Source organism: Calonectris borealis, chromosome 7 (genome assembly GCF_964195595.1).
Source record: "Calonectris borealis chromosome 7, bCalBor7.hap1.2, whole genome shotgun sequence".
NCBI lineage: Eukaryota > Metazoa > Chordata > Aves > Procellariiformes > Procellariidae > Calonectris > Calonectris borealis.
The window spans coordinates 32,457,491-32,472,697 of NC_134318.1; the positions used below are offsets into that span (position 1 = coordinate 32,457,491).

The 15,207-nt window shown below is 44.4% G+C and overlaps 1 protein-coding gene across 3 annotated transcripts in view; it reads right to left on the reverse strand.

The window, feature by feature from the left end:
- XPNPEP1 (X-prolyl aminopeptidase 1) overlaps positions 1 to 15,207 on the reverse strand; it is a 32,919-nt gene that overhangs the window by 2,994 nt on the left and 14,718 nt on the right. For all 3 annotated transcript variants that reach the window (XR_012674343.1, XM_075155002.1, XM_075155001.1), the window contains exons 9-18: positions 13,784 to 13,865; positions 12,614 to 12,824; positions 8,976 to 9,065; positions 7,597 to 7,647; positions 6,381 to 6,439; positions 5,621 to 5,698; positions 5,018 to 5,089; positions 3,166 to 3,226; positions 2,261 to 2,330; positions 875 to 1,048 (exon numbers count right to left, since the gene is read on the reverse strand). Coding sequence is in view for 2 of the 3 variants with exons in the window: in XM_075155002.1 (XP_075011103.1) it covers positions 875 to 1,048; positions 2,261 to 2,330; positions 3,166 to 3,226; positions 5,018 to 5,089; positions 5,621 to 5,698; positions 6,381 to 6,439; positions 7,597 to 7,647; positions 8,976 to 9,065; positions 12,614 to 12,824; positions 13,784 to 13,865 (948 nt within the window). In the remaining variant the exon portion in view is untranslated. The remainder of the gene's footprint in view (positions 1 to 874; positions 1,049 to 2,260; positions 2,331 to 3,165; positions 3,227 to 5,017; positions 5,090 to 5,620; positions 5,699 to 6,380; positions 6,440 to 7,596; positions 7,648 to 8,975; positions 9,066 to 12,613; positions 12,825 to 13,783; positions 13,866 to 15,207) is intronic.

Consider the following 15,207-nt stretch of genomic DNA (forward strand, 5'->3'; position numbering starts at 1 on the left):
TGCAGAAACAGAGAGTAATTAACTAAGCCACGTAGCTGCACTGTGCAAATACTTATTCCCTATGGCCAAAATTCCCCTCCATGGCTTTAGTCCACTGAAGTCACTAAGCAGTCTTGACATCAGGCATCCACAGAGGCAAACAAATTTCTGACTCTACTTAATCTGCACAGAAGCCCCGAGCAAGGTGACAGCAAAAGTTCTCAAAGAGAGGAGAAACAAGACAGACAGCCCTCGAGCTCAGACCTTGCAAGTCAAGAGAGAGCACAGAGTACACGTGTTCCAAATACCAGAAACTCTGAAAATATTAATGTCTTTATGAAAGGCAGGTGGGTAACCTCTTCCCCAAAACACTTATTTTAGAGAGTGCTCCCCTGACTCCTTGAGAGGACTCTGCAGCCCTGAAGGAATGTAAGTCTCTCAGCAAACCCCAGCAGGCTGTTAATTTACTACTGGAAGAATAAGGCATGTAAAGATTTAACAGCTGCCTCAAATAGCCCATAGCAAAGACAGGATTAGCTCCTGAAAGCTTGGTGTCCACCTTGTACTGTAGGCAGGTCTTCCACTGCAGAACAGGCGGCAGCATGCCAGAGCTGGACTGGTTAGCAGCACAGCTCTGCTGAGGTTTGCACTGTAGAGAGCAGGACGCAGGCCTGCAGCACCCGACTGCAAAGATGCTTTATGGAAGGTGAAAGAGCTAAAACAAGGGTCTTTACCTAGAGAGCTTAAATGACAATTAAAATAACAAACTGAGGAGGCAGGACCAGAGCTTATGATCCCACCTTTCCTTTACACCATTGTCAGATTTATTCCCTCTGCATCTTAAAGAGCTTGGTCCCTCCCCCAGTAACCAGAGAGAAGCACGAATGCTAAATACCATCAGAGACGATCATGCCAGCCTCCAAGGGCTCGTCTGCAAAGGTTTTGTAGCTAATGCCGCAAGGACCCTCATGTACATTTAGGAAAGAGCCAACTCCATGTCCTGTCCCGTGCAGGTAATCCAAACCACAGTCCCACAAGGCAGAGCGGGCAAAGGAATCTAGAAGGTGACCTGCAGGCCAAGGGGAAGAGACAGACATGGAGAGAAAATTTGATCAAGTCAGGCTCACTCAAAGATGCTGATAATCACACTGAAGGCTCAAACCTAGAAGACATGCAAAAAAACCCCAATCAAACAAACAAAAAACCCCATCACCACCCCCTCAAAAAAACCACCACCAATCAAAGAAAGCAAGTCATTGGATTGTTAGAAGTTACAGGGCAGATTTGGCAAGTCTGACATTCAAGCCCTTTCTCAACTAAAGAGCCCCTCTCTCTCTCCTGTTACACAGCTGTTCAGAAGATCGTCTGTAACAGAAACGTTGCACTGCTGATTGCTCCAGTGGGGTTTTTAGGAAAGAATCTAGTAGTTAAACGTCCCATAGGGAATTCAGTACCTTTCTTAAAGGTAGCTGCACTAAGTGAACTCAAAGTAGAAGAGCTGCCAAATGTAATTTGGTGAACTAATCAGCCAGACTTCTTGCCTGGATGGCCAATCATTTCAGATTGTTTCAGCCAGAATGCAGAGAATTTCTGTTGCCTGCACGCGAACACCAAGCCCATATATCCAAGTTCAGACACCCTCCAAATTTAGTTGGGGTTTCTCATATCACTATGGATCTGCTTTTTCCTCACCTTCCCAAGAATGCAAACTGGAGAAAATTCTAAAAAGAGGCATTTTTGTGTAAGGTGTCTGATCAGGGAGAAAATAGCTCTGCAACAAATTCACCAGGGGTGAATGCGTCACAGCTTCTTCTGCACAAAATCAAAACAGCTCCTTTGTGTGTCATTTTCCCATGCTGCTCACTGATAAAAGAGATTCCACATTACCTGGAAGAGAATTAGCCAGTCCTTTTGAAGCTGAAAAGTGACCTCTCACTTTGATAGGGCCATGAGTAAAGCATAAAGACAACCTCTAAGCACAGCAAGGCCACAGATGTGTTAGAGTGCCATTGTCTGATGAAAGTCACTATTACCCTAGAACCAGAGCACTTTGAATGCCCTTCAGACTTCCCCCCTCAGAATTTTCAGCACTGGTTGATGCCGAGAGAGAAGGCACCAGTAATCCAGAATCCAAAATGTTGTGACGGAAACAGACACCGACAGTTACATCAACATCTGCCTAACACATCTGGACCTGTCAACCATAACATTGCTCTCAGACCACTTAATGGTTCTTCAGAGGTCACTGCTGTGGTCAAAACACTCCAACTCACCAACTTACCTTTGGTTCCATTTGGGAAGATGGCTGCGCTCACAGCTATATGTCCCTTCAGGACATAGGTGAAGCATTCCTGTCAAAGAAATGTGTGCCATAAGTAAACAGGGAGAGGCAAAACTTTGTCTTCCCCAGGAAAGACAGACTGCATCTTGTAGCAAATTGCAGAGGATCTGGAAAGACTTGCTCATGCTCTCCTATGGCTGGCAATGCCAAAGCCAACCATGAGCAGAAAGAGTTTAAATTACTCTGAAGATCTTTCTTTGCTAATTATGGAGAGTGTGTCACAAACTCAAACTGCAGGTTTAGCAGCAGGATTCACCTGACTTACATGATTGATTTTCTTTGTGGATGTAGTTTTACTTCCTGAGCATATCCTACAGCATATTTTCATCACTGAGTGAACTATAATGATGAAATTAGTTTTAATTAAAGAAGCAATTTAAAATAAACAAAATTACATAGCTGAATTTCCAACACGTACCTTTTCAGATAAGTCCAAGACTGGTTTTTGATATGGTACACTAGATGCAAACCACTACTGCAGCCTTGCATTAGACACTGAGCTTTGCACTAAATTAAAGCCCGCTAACTCCCATGTTGGACAAGCCAGTAATGTTTATCCTTAGCCCACTGATTATTTCTTAGAGGCGACATGTCACTTTGCAGATGAAAGCTGTGCATTTTAAGGTAGAAAGGTGTCTTTGTCTAAATCACTTAGTTTTTATTTTGGAAGTCTGAAGTCTGACAGCCTCCTTCTCAGTCTTTATCAAAATGCTGTCACATATTATTAAATAAATGATACTTGATAGAGCACTTTGACTATATAGCAATAGGACACATTACTAATTTGTATAAGTATCTCTAATAATAAGGGTCAGATCGCAAACCAACCTGAGATGCCAACTTACCTTTTCATAGGCTGATGGTGTGCCAAAATGCATTGTCCTGGTCACATCTGTTGTACCGTCTCTTCAGAGGCAAACAAAGTTGCAGGAAGCAAAGGGATGGGAGAAAAAGAAAAATCAAAGTGAGAATGCACAGAAAACCCAGTCACACTGCAGCAAACCAACCAAACTCGTAATTGGGTAAAGTCATCTGCTCTGTGCTACAAAAGACTGATGATGTAACAGTTCGTAATCAAAAAAATTCCTGAACACACATGTCCCAGATGTAGCAATAGTGATTTACAATTCAAAATGTTATCTTTCATCCATAAGCATCCCAAAGCTCTCCACAAATTAGAATCTAAACTGCTCATAAAAATGACGCTAATTTGAGGTTTAGTAACTCAATGGTACCTGCCCATTGAGAACAGAACAGAGAAGGCCAAATTTAGTCTATTTGTATGGAAGCTTAAAAATATATACTTGTGCACAAATGACAGCTACCAGCTCAGGAAAGGGAAGCATAAGGGGGTATAGTGTCCCTTTCATCCTCAGGATGTCCTGTGCTAAGATTTCTAGAAGGTATCCAGCATTTGGATAGGGGTTAGTCTGAGACATCAGAAACTGGCTCTAAGTTCCTTCTACAAATATCGTTTTGAGACTGCTGTCAAAAACAGAGGCTTTTGAAATAATGACTTCCCTCTGAAACACTCACTCCTGTGCCTACGCTTTTCCCCAGCACACACAGGCCATAGTAACAAAGAATTCACAGTTTAACTTCTCAGCAGGGACAAGCAGAGCATCCCTGTCACAATGCTGTGGTAAGTGCCATTGATGTCCAGCTTATATTGTATTCAAAGGGCTGCTTTTCATAGTGGCACTAAGGAAATCGTTAATTAGGCCATCAGAGGGCAGGAAAAAAAGATCTCCTTGTAAAAATCTTATCAAAGGATGTCTGTATGGTTCTTTTTCAAAGCTCTTCCTGACTAACATAACAAAAAGGCATAGCTCTAAAGACAAAGCTCATCTCAAAGGAGCAGCCAGGCCTGCCCTGCACCTTTTTGAACAAACCACTTCTCGTCTATTCACCCTGGTTAAAAACATCACTTCTTTCATCTTCAGTGGAGTCAGACTTCCACAGTAAACAGCTGCAGAGATTCAGGCCACTGAATGGCACTGTCAAAACAGCACTGAGCAAGTCAAGGGACACGATGCCTTCCCAAAAACACACCTGAGACCCAAGTGGCCACCAGGATGAGAAACCCTGAGTCTCTCTCTGGAAAGGCAGAGAACACCACAGGGCAGTGCTGTCCTGCTCCTTTGCCCCACCTTGTTCTGACCTCAACATCAGTCAAACCTGCCCGCAGGGCAGATCCTGGCAGGGTAGGTGCCTCACTCAGCTGTGCAGGCTGCTGTGTAGGCAGCCCAAGGCTAAACCAGGGCAGTCAGGCCTGCTCCCTGTTCCCTGCAGCTCTAACACCAATGCGCCAGGTGAGCGGAGCCGCAACAGACAGAAACATGCACCACCAGCTAGAGCACAGCTACCACCACACTGCTAATGGACTCAGACGGGAACTGTACTTTGAGATCTCATCTCCTACCCCAGACAAGGCTTGTCAGCAGCCCTAGTCTGCTGTCCTGAGCCTAGCTCAGGGCCTCCTGTCACAGATCAGTCAACCATTGACTGATCCACTTGGCTATATTCAGAATCCCACAAACTCCCTCCAGAAGGGGTACAATGAGCAGGCTCTCTGTGAAATGGCACTGTGCTCAAAACTACACATTGCCATGCTAGCCACAGCAACTGTGATCTGACCCTGCAGGTGGTCGCTGGGAGCAGAAAACGTAGTGGTTCAGCACCATTCATCCCACTCACTTGTACTGCGCTCCTGAGTCCAGGAGGTAGATCTCGTTCACAGACAGCGTTCTGTTGGTCTCAGGAACTGGCCTGTTCAGTTAAACACAAAGTTTTTTGTTCCACAGTTTTAAGGTCTCCAGCCCATGTCTGCAGTCCAGAAATCATATTAAGTGCAAGCTTGGATGTGTCGGCTCTGATTTCTTGTGGCAGTGACAGAAATCCCACACATGCTGAGCCAGGGATCATACTGAGGAGTGTGTTTGTCTACAGTAAATAGCACTACAGTACAGAGAATAGCTTCGTTGCTTCTAGCATCAACATCTGTTCCTGGACATATTTCAGAACAGTTTGCACTTCATACTTGTCCTTCCCAGACTTCTACCCCCAAAATAGCCCCTTCCTATGGCCCCTGAGCAGATCAGTATCATAATACACGCATGCTGCCAGCAGAGAGAGATCTTTATTTAGTAAGTGTGGAAGCTCTGGTAGAATAAAGCAAGATGGCAATCAACAGTGACTACACCTCCCTGGAGTACTCTGTTGTGACTCCACAAAGAAGCCAGACAGTTCATTCCAACTATGTTTGCTGAAGGATGAAAGGAGAAGCTGTGTTTCTCTTACTTGTAGTGAATGATGGCTCCATTTGGACCTGTGCTTGATATGGTAGCAAAACTCAATTCAACAAAGTCTTTCTGTTGGCTGAAAGAAAAGATTGTGATCACTACAGCACAAGCAAGAGGAGCACACCAGGCACCTGGAGTGCCCCATCCTCAATTTCAGATCACCTCAGCCTTCCCCTTAGCCTTGAAAGCCATCTGGGCAAGCACACTTGGGTAGGAGAATTGTACAGATTGAAGCCCTATCCTCCCAACCATGTGGAAACCTGCTTTCCATCTCTACCCTTTCCTTACAAGCAGAAATTCACCACCCAGATCATCCAGGGAAGAGATGTCCTCAACAATTTCTTCTTTGTTACTTGTTTACTCAAAGGCATTTTTAGAGGTCCTGTTGATATACACATGGGAGTATCTCTCAATACAAATGGTGCTCATTCTCCATCAGAAGAGGAGGAAATGTAACTCTTAGATCAACTTCTCTGTGGTAAGAAAGCAACTGTCTCGTATTTAAGTGTCCTAACCTGCGGCACTCCTCATTGCTATCTCAAAAGGAAAGCGGATAGGATCCAGTGGGCTGGGACTTGTATCTCCCAAGAGACCCAATTCTTCCCCAACTCTTTCAAGTGTTCAAAGAAATCCTGTAGTAATGGTTTGTCCTCAGGTAAAATATATCTGTGAGTGAGCTGGATTTCTAAAGAATAAAATAAAAACAAAGGATAAAAATGCCACCCAGAAAACATCCTCACAGGGGATTTACTTTTTACCTGCGAAACTCCTCTGCTTTGTCTGCAGCAATTATTTCTGTAACTGTTCCCTTTGGAACCTAGTGGACAAAGATGTAGGTTGAATTAGTTCACCAACAAGCAAAGAAAATGCTATATGCTTAAGCACTGGGCCTCGTCTGTGCATTATGAAACCCAGTCTTGAAGTGGCCCCTTCCCAGGTTTTCTGTCCTCATTCCTCAGTAATGACAAACACAAACCTAGCAATACTGTGCAGGGCATGTGAGAAGCAGGAAGCAGAGTCGGTCACAGCAGGATTGCTAAACCCTGACTAGGGAGCAGTTAGTGCAGTATTAACTTCACTGAGATATGTACAGAGGTAACGTCACAAGGCAAGATCTCTTCACAGGCAGGTTACACTAAGCTTAAACGGTTCTCTCCAACAGCCCATTGTATTAGCAGAATTTTTATGCTTTTAAATCAGAAAAGGAAGCAGTTTCAGGAAAAACAAAGGATGTTAAATTTTACTTTAGGCATCTGATAAATTAAAACCTGTGACACAACTTCCTCAGGATTGGACAACAGGCAAAGGGGAGCAAGAGCTAGGGTTCATAACCCCTGTGGCAGACTTCTTGAGGTACTCAGACATGTAAAAAGGCACCTTCTGGAAGCCATCAAGTCATCTCTATAGGTAAAGTCAACGGACTCAGACATGCAGTAGCACAGAAGGAGCACAGCTTAGTAAGTTGCTGTGTAACACCTGGCACTCTGCATCTTCACTGGGATCTAATCCAGAGAAAACAAGTAATCCAAGTAATTTGTCTTTATCCCATATCCCATTTTCACTGCATATGGGCATGACTGCACCTCTCCATTCATAAATGCCAGATCTGTCCATACTGCCAGACAACACTGATTATCATGACAATAATTCCAAAGTATTGCACCAAACTGTTTATTATTTCATGATCTACACTACCAAACCAGCACAAGACAAGATTAACACTATTAAGCCTATTCAGGTAATTTCTCAGCTGCTCTGGCTTTGGTCTGTGCAAAATGAACAGTAGTATGTTTTCAAAAAATTCATTCAGCCTTGGATGAAAGCATAATTGAAATCCCCCCAAAAAAACAGATAAAACCCCAACTGTTTCCCCACTTTTAGCAAAGGCACTATAAAGACTATCAAAAAGTTTATGCTAATGAAGAATTTTACATAGCAATAAAATCTCCAAGTTAAAAAAAATTAGTACATTACCTCTTTCTCCAGCCAGTTAAAGAGCTCACACAGGGCAACAGCATCTTTAATCTATGTTAAAATAGGCACAAGAAAAGGGAATTGAGAAGAAAAGATTTATCAAGCCTCAGTATAAACAATTTTTGATGCAAAAGAATTTGACCTGCAAGTTTCACAAACACAAACTAAGAGATGATCTAAGAAGTCTTTCCAGGTTCTGCATCCTGTAATTAATACAAGCACGGGAATGTATCTAGACAATTAAATAAACGTTAATAAAGGTTTACTGCTGGGAAGAATCTTACTGTGAAGAATTACCAAGTACTCAGCAAACACTGGCTTTACCCGACACATGACTTTCAAGTCTCTTTTGCTTCAACACACAAGATCTTGCATTTCAGATCATGGAAGGTAACCACTCGACACATCTGGTGATGCGACAGGGGAACATGCCCTTCGGGCACACAGGCATCACACAGTCTCTGTCACACAGCTTCTGGCTTCTCTCTTGCCCAATTTTTCTTCCTTTTTTCTACATGCTTGCAGCATGCAGGGGCCAGAAGCAGGAGACAAGTGTACAAGAGCAAGGCACAATTTTGTCCTCAGGTGGCAGGTGACAGGTGACAAAGTGCCTCTGCTCAGTACAAGTATTTTTACTTCCCCTTAACTAACAGGGAAAGAAAAGCATTGAAATAGAAAGCAGCAACTCCCAAGAAGCTAGCAGAAGATATGGGACAAGTCCAGAACTGCCAGCCCTGCTTTAACTGGCACATTTATCCTGTTGTGAAAAATGCTGCTTGAAAATTAACAGGAAATGAACAAGAGAAAACTTCAGCCCCACCATGAACCTGTTTCACAGGCAGCTTCTTTGCTTGAAAATATGAGGCTTCCTGGGAAATCAGCCTCATTTCCAGAGTGTCATGATGATGACATAAAAACAGAGTGCTTTGAGGACACTGCTTCTGAACATCTTGGCCTGTATTTTGCACCACGTATCGAAGAATTTCTCCGTGTTCTTTAGGCTGTGTTTATTCAAGTGATAACAATTTGAAGACTCCACTGAGAAAGACAACAGAACTAGCAAAGGGGAAAGAACATCCCTTTGAGGGCCCATACTTTAAACAACACTTCTCAAGTCTGCACAGTCTTCCAACAGAGCAAGGTTGGTGTCTCACACTATTACAAATGTTGTTCTTCACTCCAAGGGAATGCTAAACAAGCAAAAAAACTGCTTCAACAGCAATAGATGTCTGACAGAAAACCATTTTTATCCTGCCATCCAAATTCTTATTTGCTTTTTAATCCAAAACACTAAAACTGAAAGGAAAATGTAATTTCTTTCCCTAAACGTAAAGCAAACCTCTTGCCATGTACAAGGAGGCTCTCAAGGCTTCACTTACATGTGCTCTTCTCATGCCTTCTGTTTCCGATGCGTTCTTCACAGCTTTTGCAATGCAGATGGGGGTATATGGGGTGAGGTATCGGTAAGCCTGCAGCAGAAGGACAGGGATTACTTGTGGATTAGTCGGACTACATAATCCCACAGGTTTAATAACTCAGCCTGGCCACAATTTGTACTTTGGCAGTCTCTCTCAACCTTCAGCACTGTGAGATAGTCAGCTAAGTGCTCTGGGGAATAAAGAGGAGAAACAGTCCCTGACTGAAGGAAGAACAGCCACAGGGAAATCCAAGGAACTAAATGGGTTAACAGCTTGTCATGAAGCAGGGTGAAAATTTGTATATCCTAGATACTATATATATCAATGTCCGAGCCATGGGTTTCCTGTTGCTGATGTACATTTAAAGGCCCAGAGACAGCCAATGAGAAACACCAATCCCAGGGACTAAGGTGGAACTTAGGCTGTGCAAATAGACCTAAGAAGTTACCTTGACTTGTTACCTGACTGTCACCCTCAAGTAGCAGGGCACAAAGGGTACCCAGCCCAAGTACCGAGCACTGGAATTGAACCCTCAAGGATGGGGCTCCTCCAGCACTGAGCATCACCACTTCTAATGATCAGCAGCTCTGAAAAATACATCAAGGCCCCAAGAAACATGAAAGGCCTTTGCAAAACTGAGTTTTACATGCTGTCCACTTCTGAAAGGAGCTTACATCAGCGGTTTGAGACAAAGCTTTCCTGTGCCTGGACAGCATAGCCCTGCATTAATAACTAGTAACTGATCCCTTACCACTATGCACTTCCCCAAACATCACCTGTCCTTAGATTAGCAGGAATGCTTGCCTGGTTCTGAGCACGTCTCCAGAAATTCACCTTGCCCAAGCCTCGTCACACTTGGCATCAGAAGAAGGAACTAAAACGAAGTCTTTTGCCCCAGAGTTCTCTGCTCTACCCATTACATATCAGGGGATGGGATGAGCACCTTCACAAGCACGGCCCAAGCAACATGCTGTTTTCCTATTCTCAATGCACCAGCATACAAATAAACACCACTCAAATTCATGGGAAAGGCCTGGTAGACCCTCAGCAAAGACCAATTTCACACAAATCCTACAGGCTTACAGTTCCCAAATTCTTAAAAATAGCAAGACAATTACACTACATTATGCAGACACTAAAAGTACTGATGAAGCCACAAGAAAGTCAGGAAAGTCCTTTTATCAGAGTCAGCACAAAACTTCTCAACAGTCAGACTCTTAGATTGGCTTGCCTTTTACAGATACTGGTAGGTTCTATTAATCTTCTCTGAAAAGCGTATTTACATGCAGCTGTAGGCAAATCTATAAAGGGTTTGCAGATCTCTGTTTAATAATGGACTGGATTTTTGCTAGTGTCAATATTTGGCTTTGATGGCGACAGACAGTAGATGGACTTCCAGCACTGGGGTTCTTCAAAGCACCCCAGGCCAGTTGCTCAGCTAGTGTAAAGTGATGTAGAGCTGGAGAAAAACACCCAGCATGAGGAACTGGGAAACCTTTGGCTATTTCAGTGACTCTCTAAGTGGTTTTTAATCAAGACATTTCAGTCCTTCCTCTCCTGCTTTCTATTGCACAGAGCTCCTTGGAGGCTGGGACTCTCCCATTGCGTACATAGGGCATGTAGCACTGTAATGACTCAGTATCAGCCAAAACTTCCAGTGCTAACGGGGTAAATAATGTCACTACAACTCATTACATTCCTTAATCTAGGCCAGACCTGTTGTACTTTTCCATATCGATGCTCTGCATAAATAATCTACAGCAACTTACCCAAACTGGGGTTAGTCCATTGACTCCAACTACAGCAAGGGGTATTCTACTCTGAAGTCAAAAGAGCAACAACAATTTATCCTGAATGCTCCATAGATTCTATGCTTTCTGCTATCCTGAACAAAAGAGAGTGGGCAAAATGTCAGTACTCTGTATTAAGAGGCCATTCGCACCTAGAAATGGATTGATGGTGGCAAAAGATTTAATCCTGAGCAGGGGCAAAACACTGTCTATCTTGCTCATGTACATGTCTTGTTGGGTTTTAAAACCAAAAAAACCCACACAAGGCAAACTGCACATTTCCCTCAAGTCAGTGCAAAGGCACAGAGAGCCACATCCCATATTAAAGGGATACGTTGAAAGCAACAAAACTCTCCAGACCTGTTTGGTTTTACCATCTGTCCTGATGCACCTTGTGCAATAAAGCTATTAAGGTACATAACTGAATATCATCACTGGACAAAAATAATGCACAGTTCCTGCCATTTTGGCCACAAGAGCTGGAGAATTTAAGCAGAGATTTGTGGTGGTATCAAACTGTGGCAGCCTGGGGATACACAAACAGGCCCTGCTCTTGGGATTTTGTCTTTCGGAAGACAAAGCTGAGATGACTCTTAAAACTCCTGTATACAGAAAAAGCCTTCAGGCCCCATGAGTTAGCTCTGTTGTCACAGGTATGGCTGAATCATACGCACACCTGCAGCACAACCATGCAGTACATGAAACAGGCAGGAGATATCTGCCTGCCTGGTGGAGGCAGAAACCTGGTGGTGGGTGAATGCAGACTTACAGCCAAACACTTTTTACAATTTAGTTCTCCCTTCATCTGAGCCCTGTGATTCTCAGGCGGGAAGCCTGGACTGTTTAGTAACCCAGCACAAGCACAGATTCTGTTCAGCGGGTCTGGTCTTCCAAGGCAACATCTGGAAAATACCCACTGGTCCCTGACTCCCAGCCATATTTATTCACAGTATCTGTTAGGTACCAGGTATCTCTGTAAACTGGATGGCATTGCAGAGAATGTGATCTCTAGCAAACAAGAGATGTACACAAGATACATGGAAACCAGCTTATTTGTCCGTAGCTGCTGCTGTGTCCTTCCCCAAGTATCTCCCTTCATGACTATTGGAATATTAAGTGGACTGCAGGACTCCCAGACAGCCAAGTTCAAGTACAAGGGTAAGATATAGCAAGTACAGCTGTACAGAAATTATTCTGATGCTACAACTGTCCTTCAGCAGATGCACTCACTGCATGGACAACCAGTGCCTGCAGGTTACCCGTGTCCTCACAAGGTTCCCTGCTGCAACAACTCTGTCGCCCTGTCCCTCCTGTCTTCAGTACAAGACGTCACATATTGCCTGATATCCTCAAGCCACTGAAATAAATAAGGGGAACCATCTTCAGACACTCAGATCAAGCCCAATGTCCCCTCCCGAAAGTCCTGCTCAACTTTCCTGCTTCAGTTTCTGCAAGTTTCCAGCTCTTACTGCTGGTCCACATAAGGCTGATGCTCCAGCCATGGGCAGAATGACCCGAGTTCACCCTGCTCCCTCTCTCCCTCCCCTCTCTTACTGTACTTGCCTTATCTTAAGCTGACAATTCTTCGGGTAAATCGGCTTAGCGAGCTGGAAGGGCAGCTCCAGCGAGAGCAACCCCAGCATTAACAACCCCTCGATACCTCAACATGGCTAGATCCCTTCCGCACAAGCTCCAGCCTGCATCATGCTTTGCAGAGGGGAAGCTGAGGCCAGCTGCCCTCATTAGCACCATTCCTGACCACGCTGAGCAGAGAGGAGAAAAATATTTTCCCTTGCAAGGGCCACTAACCTTGGGAATGGCCTCAGTCAGAGCATAGCTGGCTTTGTCACTAAGCCACACTTTCTCCTTGGGTGAGAGGCCTGCACCAACAGCCTGCAGCTCTGACAGGATAGATCCGTAAGGCATCACCTGGATTTTAAACTCAGGCTCCAGGGTGGAGTCGAGCTGTAAGTGCTCTCTCACAGCTGGGTCCATCATCCGGTCACCATCGATGAAGAGCCTGAGAAAAAAATCGGACAGAGCAGATAGGTGGGACCACGTCTGAGAGCGGTTGGAGTAAAAGAGGGAAGGAGAAACCTTCCTGGTGACATTTCAGGGAGAAAGGAGTTTGTTAGTTATGCGCTGTACTTTGTCCCATATTGTTTTAATCACTGGCCTTTTCACAGCTTAAATCCTGCTTTGAAATTAAGATGTACCACCCTGCTGAGAGGAAAGGAGCTGATAGCATTTTTGTTTGTATGAAGCATTCAAAATGGCTGCATCCTATCACTGTGCTTCAAGCAGGAGAGAGTAACAGAGGCAAATAACGGCCATTCTCTAATTTTTAAGGGCAACGTCTGGTAATGGAAAAGCTACTGTTGTTCTAAGTACCACGCTGTCCTCGCTTTCACTGAATTGGAAAGTTCAGCTTAACCTTCACATACAACCTGTACTCACCCAGCCAGGTTTTACCTCAGATGCATCTAGCTAGCAGTTTGGAGATGCCTCTAGAAAACTTGTGCTTGCTGAGGCTCATTACACGGGCAGTCACAGGAAAGAAGCCTTCCGTCATAAGCCAGCCCTGAAACTTTTCTACACGGACCCTGCAGTTTTGAAGTGACTCATCAATGACGTTAGAGAAAACTTTTCCAATGCCCAGGTCAGTGTTGGCTCTTACCACATTTCACCCAGGGCTCCAAGGGCCCTCCGTGTTATCTCGGGGTGACAGACAGAAGGGTCAGCCATCATGCCCAAGGTCACCCAGCAAGCCAGCTGAGGTGCTAAGGAGCGCAGCAGAGCTCTTGGCTGCCTCTCTAGCTCTGATCAGGGGAGGAGAGTAATTAACGTTGAAGACAAAAGTGCTTAGAAAGGACATTAAAGCACCCAAGTGTAGGCGTTTTGAAAAGACAAATTCTTTGCTAAAATAGCTCTCCCACAGAAAAATGCATCTTGGGGGACAGAAGAGGGGAATACAAGCACCTGATTGTGTTCATTCCTATGACGGCGTATGCAAAAAACACAGGATTGTACTCAACATCAGAGCCTCGGAGGTTGAAAAGCCCTGGAAAATAAGAACGCCAAGAATCACAGTCCTGGTTCATCTTTTGCAACATTACAGAAAGCCAAAAATAATCTCAGCAAAACACAGTCAAGCAATGACTCATCACGGGTACAGGCCGTGGGTCCAGCTCCCACCCAGCTGTCCCACATCCTGCTGCTTTTCTGGCAATCCTAAGTTCTTGCCACGAGATGGCACCAGAACTGCAGTTTAAACATTCCCATCAGGCAAGGAAATTGGGGTTTAACTTCTCAAGGAGGGCTGGCTTGGAAGAAAGCAGGTACAGGCAAAAAAGACAAGGACGCATGTAAAAAAAAAAGTAGCGTTTGCCCTTTATGGTCTGTGCAATGCAATAAGAGCTCACTTCTCAACAGCCAGAAGACTTCGAAGTTACAAGTTATCATTTCATTCCAATCCTTTTGATACTTGAGGGAAGAGGGAGACAATAGGCAAGACTAAAATACTCCAAAAAGGCCTCTCATTCGGGTGCCTCCAACATCTCAGATTCAGACTGCATAGTCTTAGGTTTTTTTCACAGAGATTTTATCCCGCACAACCCCAGGTAAAGTCAAGAGGGGAAGCAGATGTTCAGCATCTCCAAACTCCTGATTTTAGGGTCAAATAAAAACCCCAGGGTATCCAATTAGCTGAAATGAGTTACTCAAGGCAATAAGGCCAGCCAGCAGGACAGCTGGGAAAAGAACCAACATGTCCTAAATCACAACCCAGCACTGTATTCATTGAACTGTGCAAATTCTGCCACAAAAGTAAAAATAGAGATTGATTCTCCCCAGGGAAGGAGCAGGTCACTTGAAAGCAGGAAAGAGCCACAAAGAATTCTTTACTGCATGGGTACAAACTTCCTCATTCGGCCAACTCCCAATGCAGCAAGGAGGCAATATCCTCCTCTGTGGCTCTCTTTCTGTCCTCAGAAACTTGTCTGGAGCTTAATACAGTGAATTGAATTAGATAAAATTAAAGACAACTTCTCCCACTTTCCCCTTTAGGATAGGAAATCAACCAGGCACCTAGCAATAAGCTTCTCTCATAACCTCTTCTGGTCCATCTTAAAAGCCTTGATTCATAACCAAGCTTGGCTTTGCTGGAGACATTTAATCTGAAACCACCTCAGGGCACCAATTTATCATTAATTTAATTGGAGATGTGCCTGAAAAGGTGAGACACACAATCTCTGCTCACGCAGGCCTCCCCAGGGAGGAGTCATATTCACCACTCTCAGAAGTACTTCTTTCATGAAAGCAGCTTTTTGCTCAGCATCCCAGATCCAGAAGAGCCCACAGACCTCAGCAAGCTGGCTTCTCCCAGCGCCAGAGACGTTGCGCCG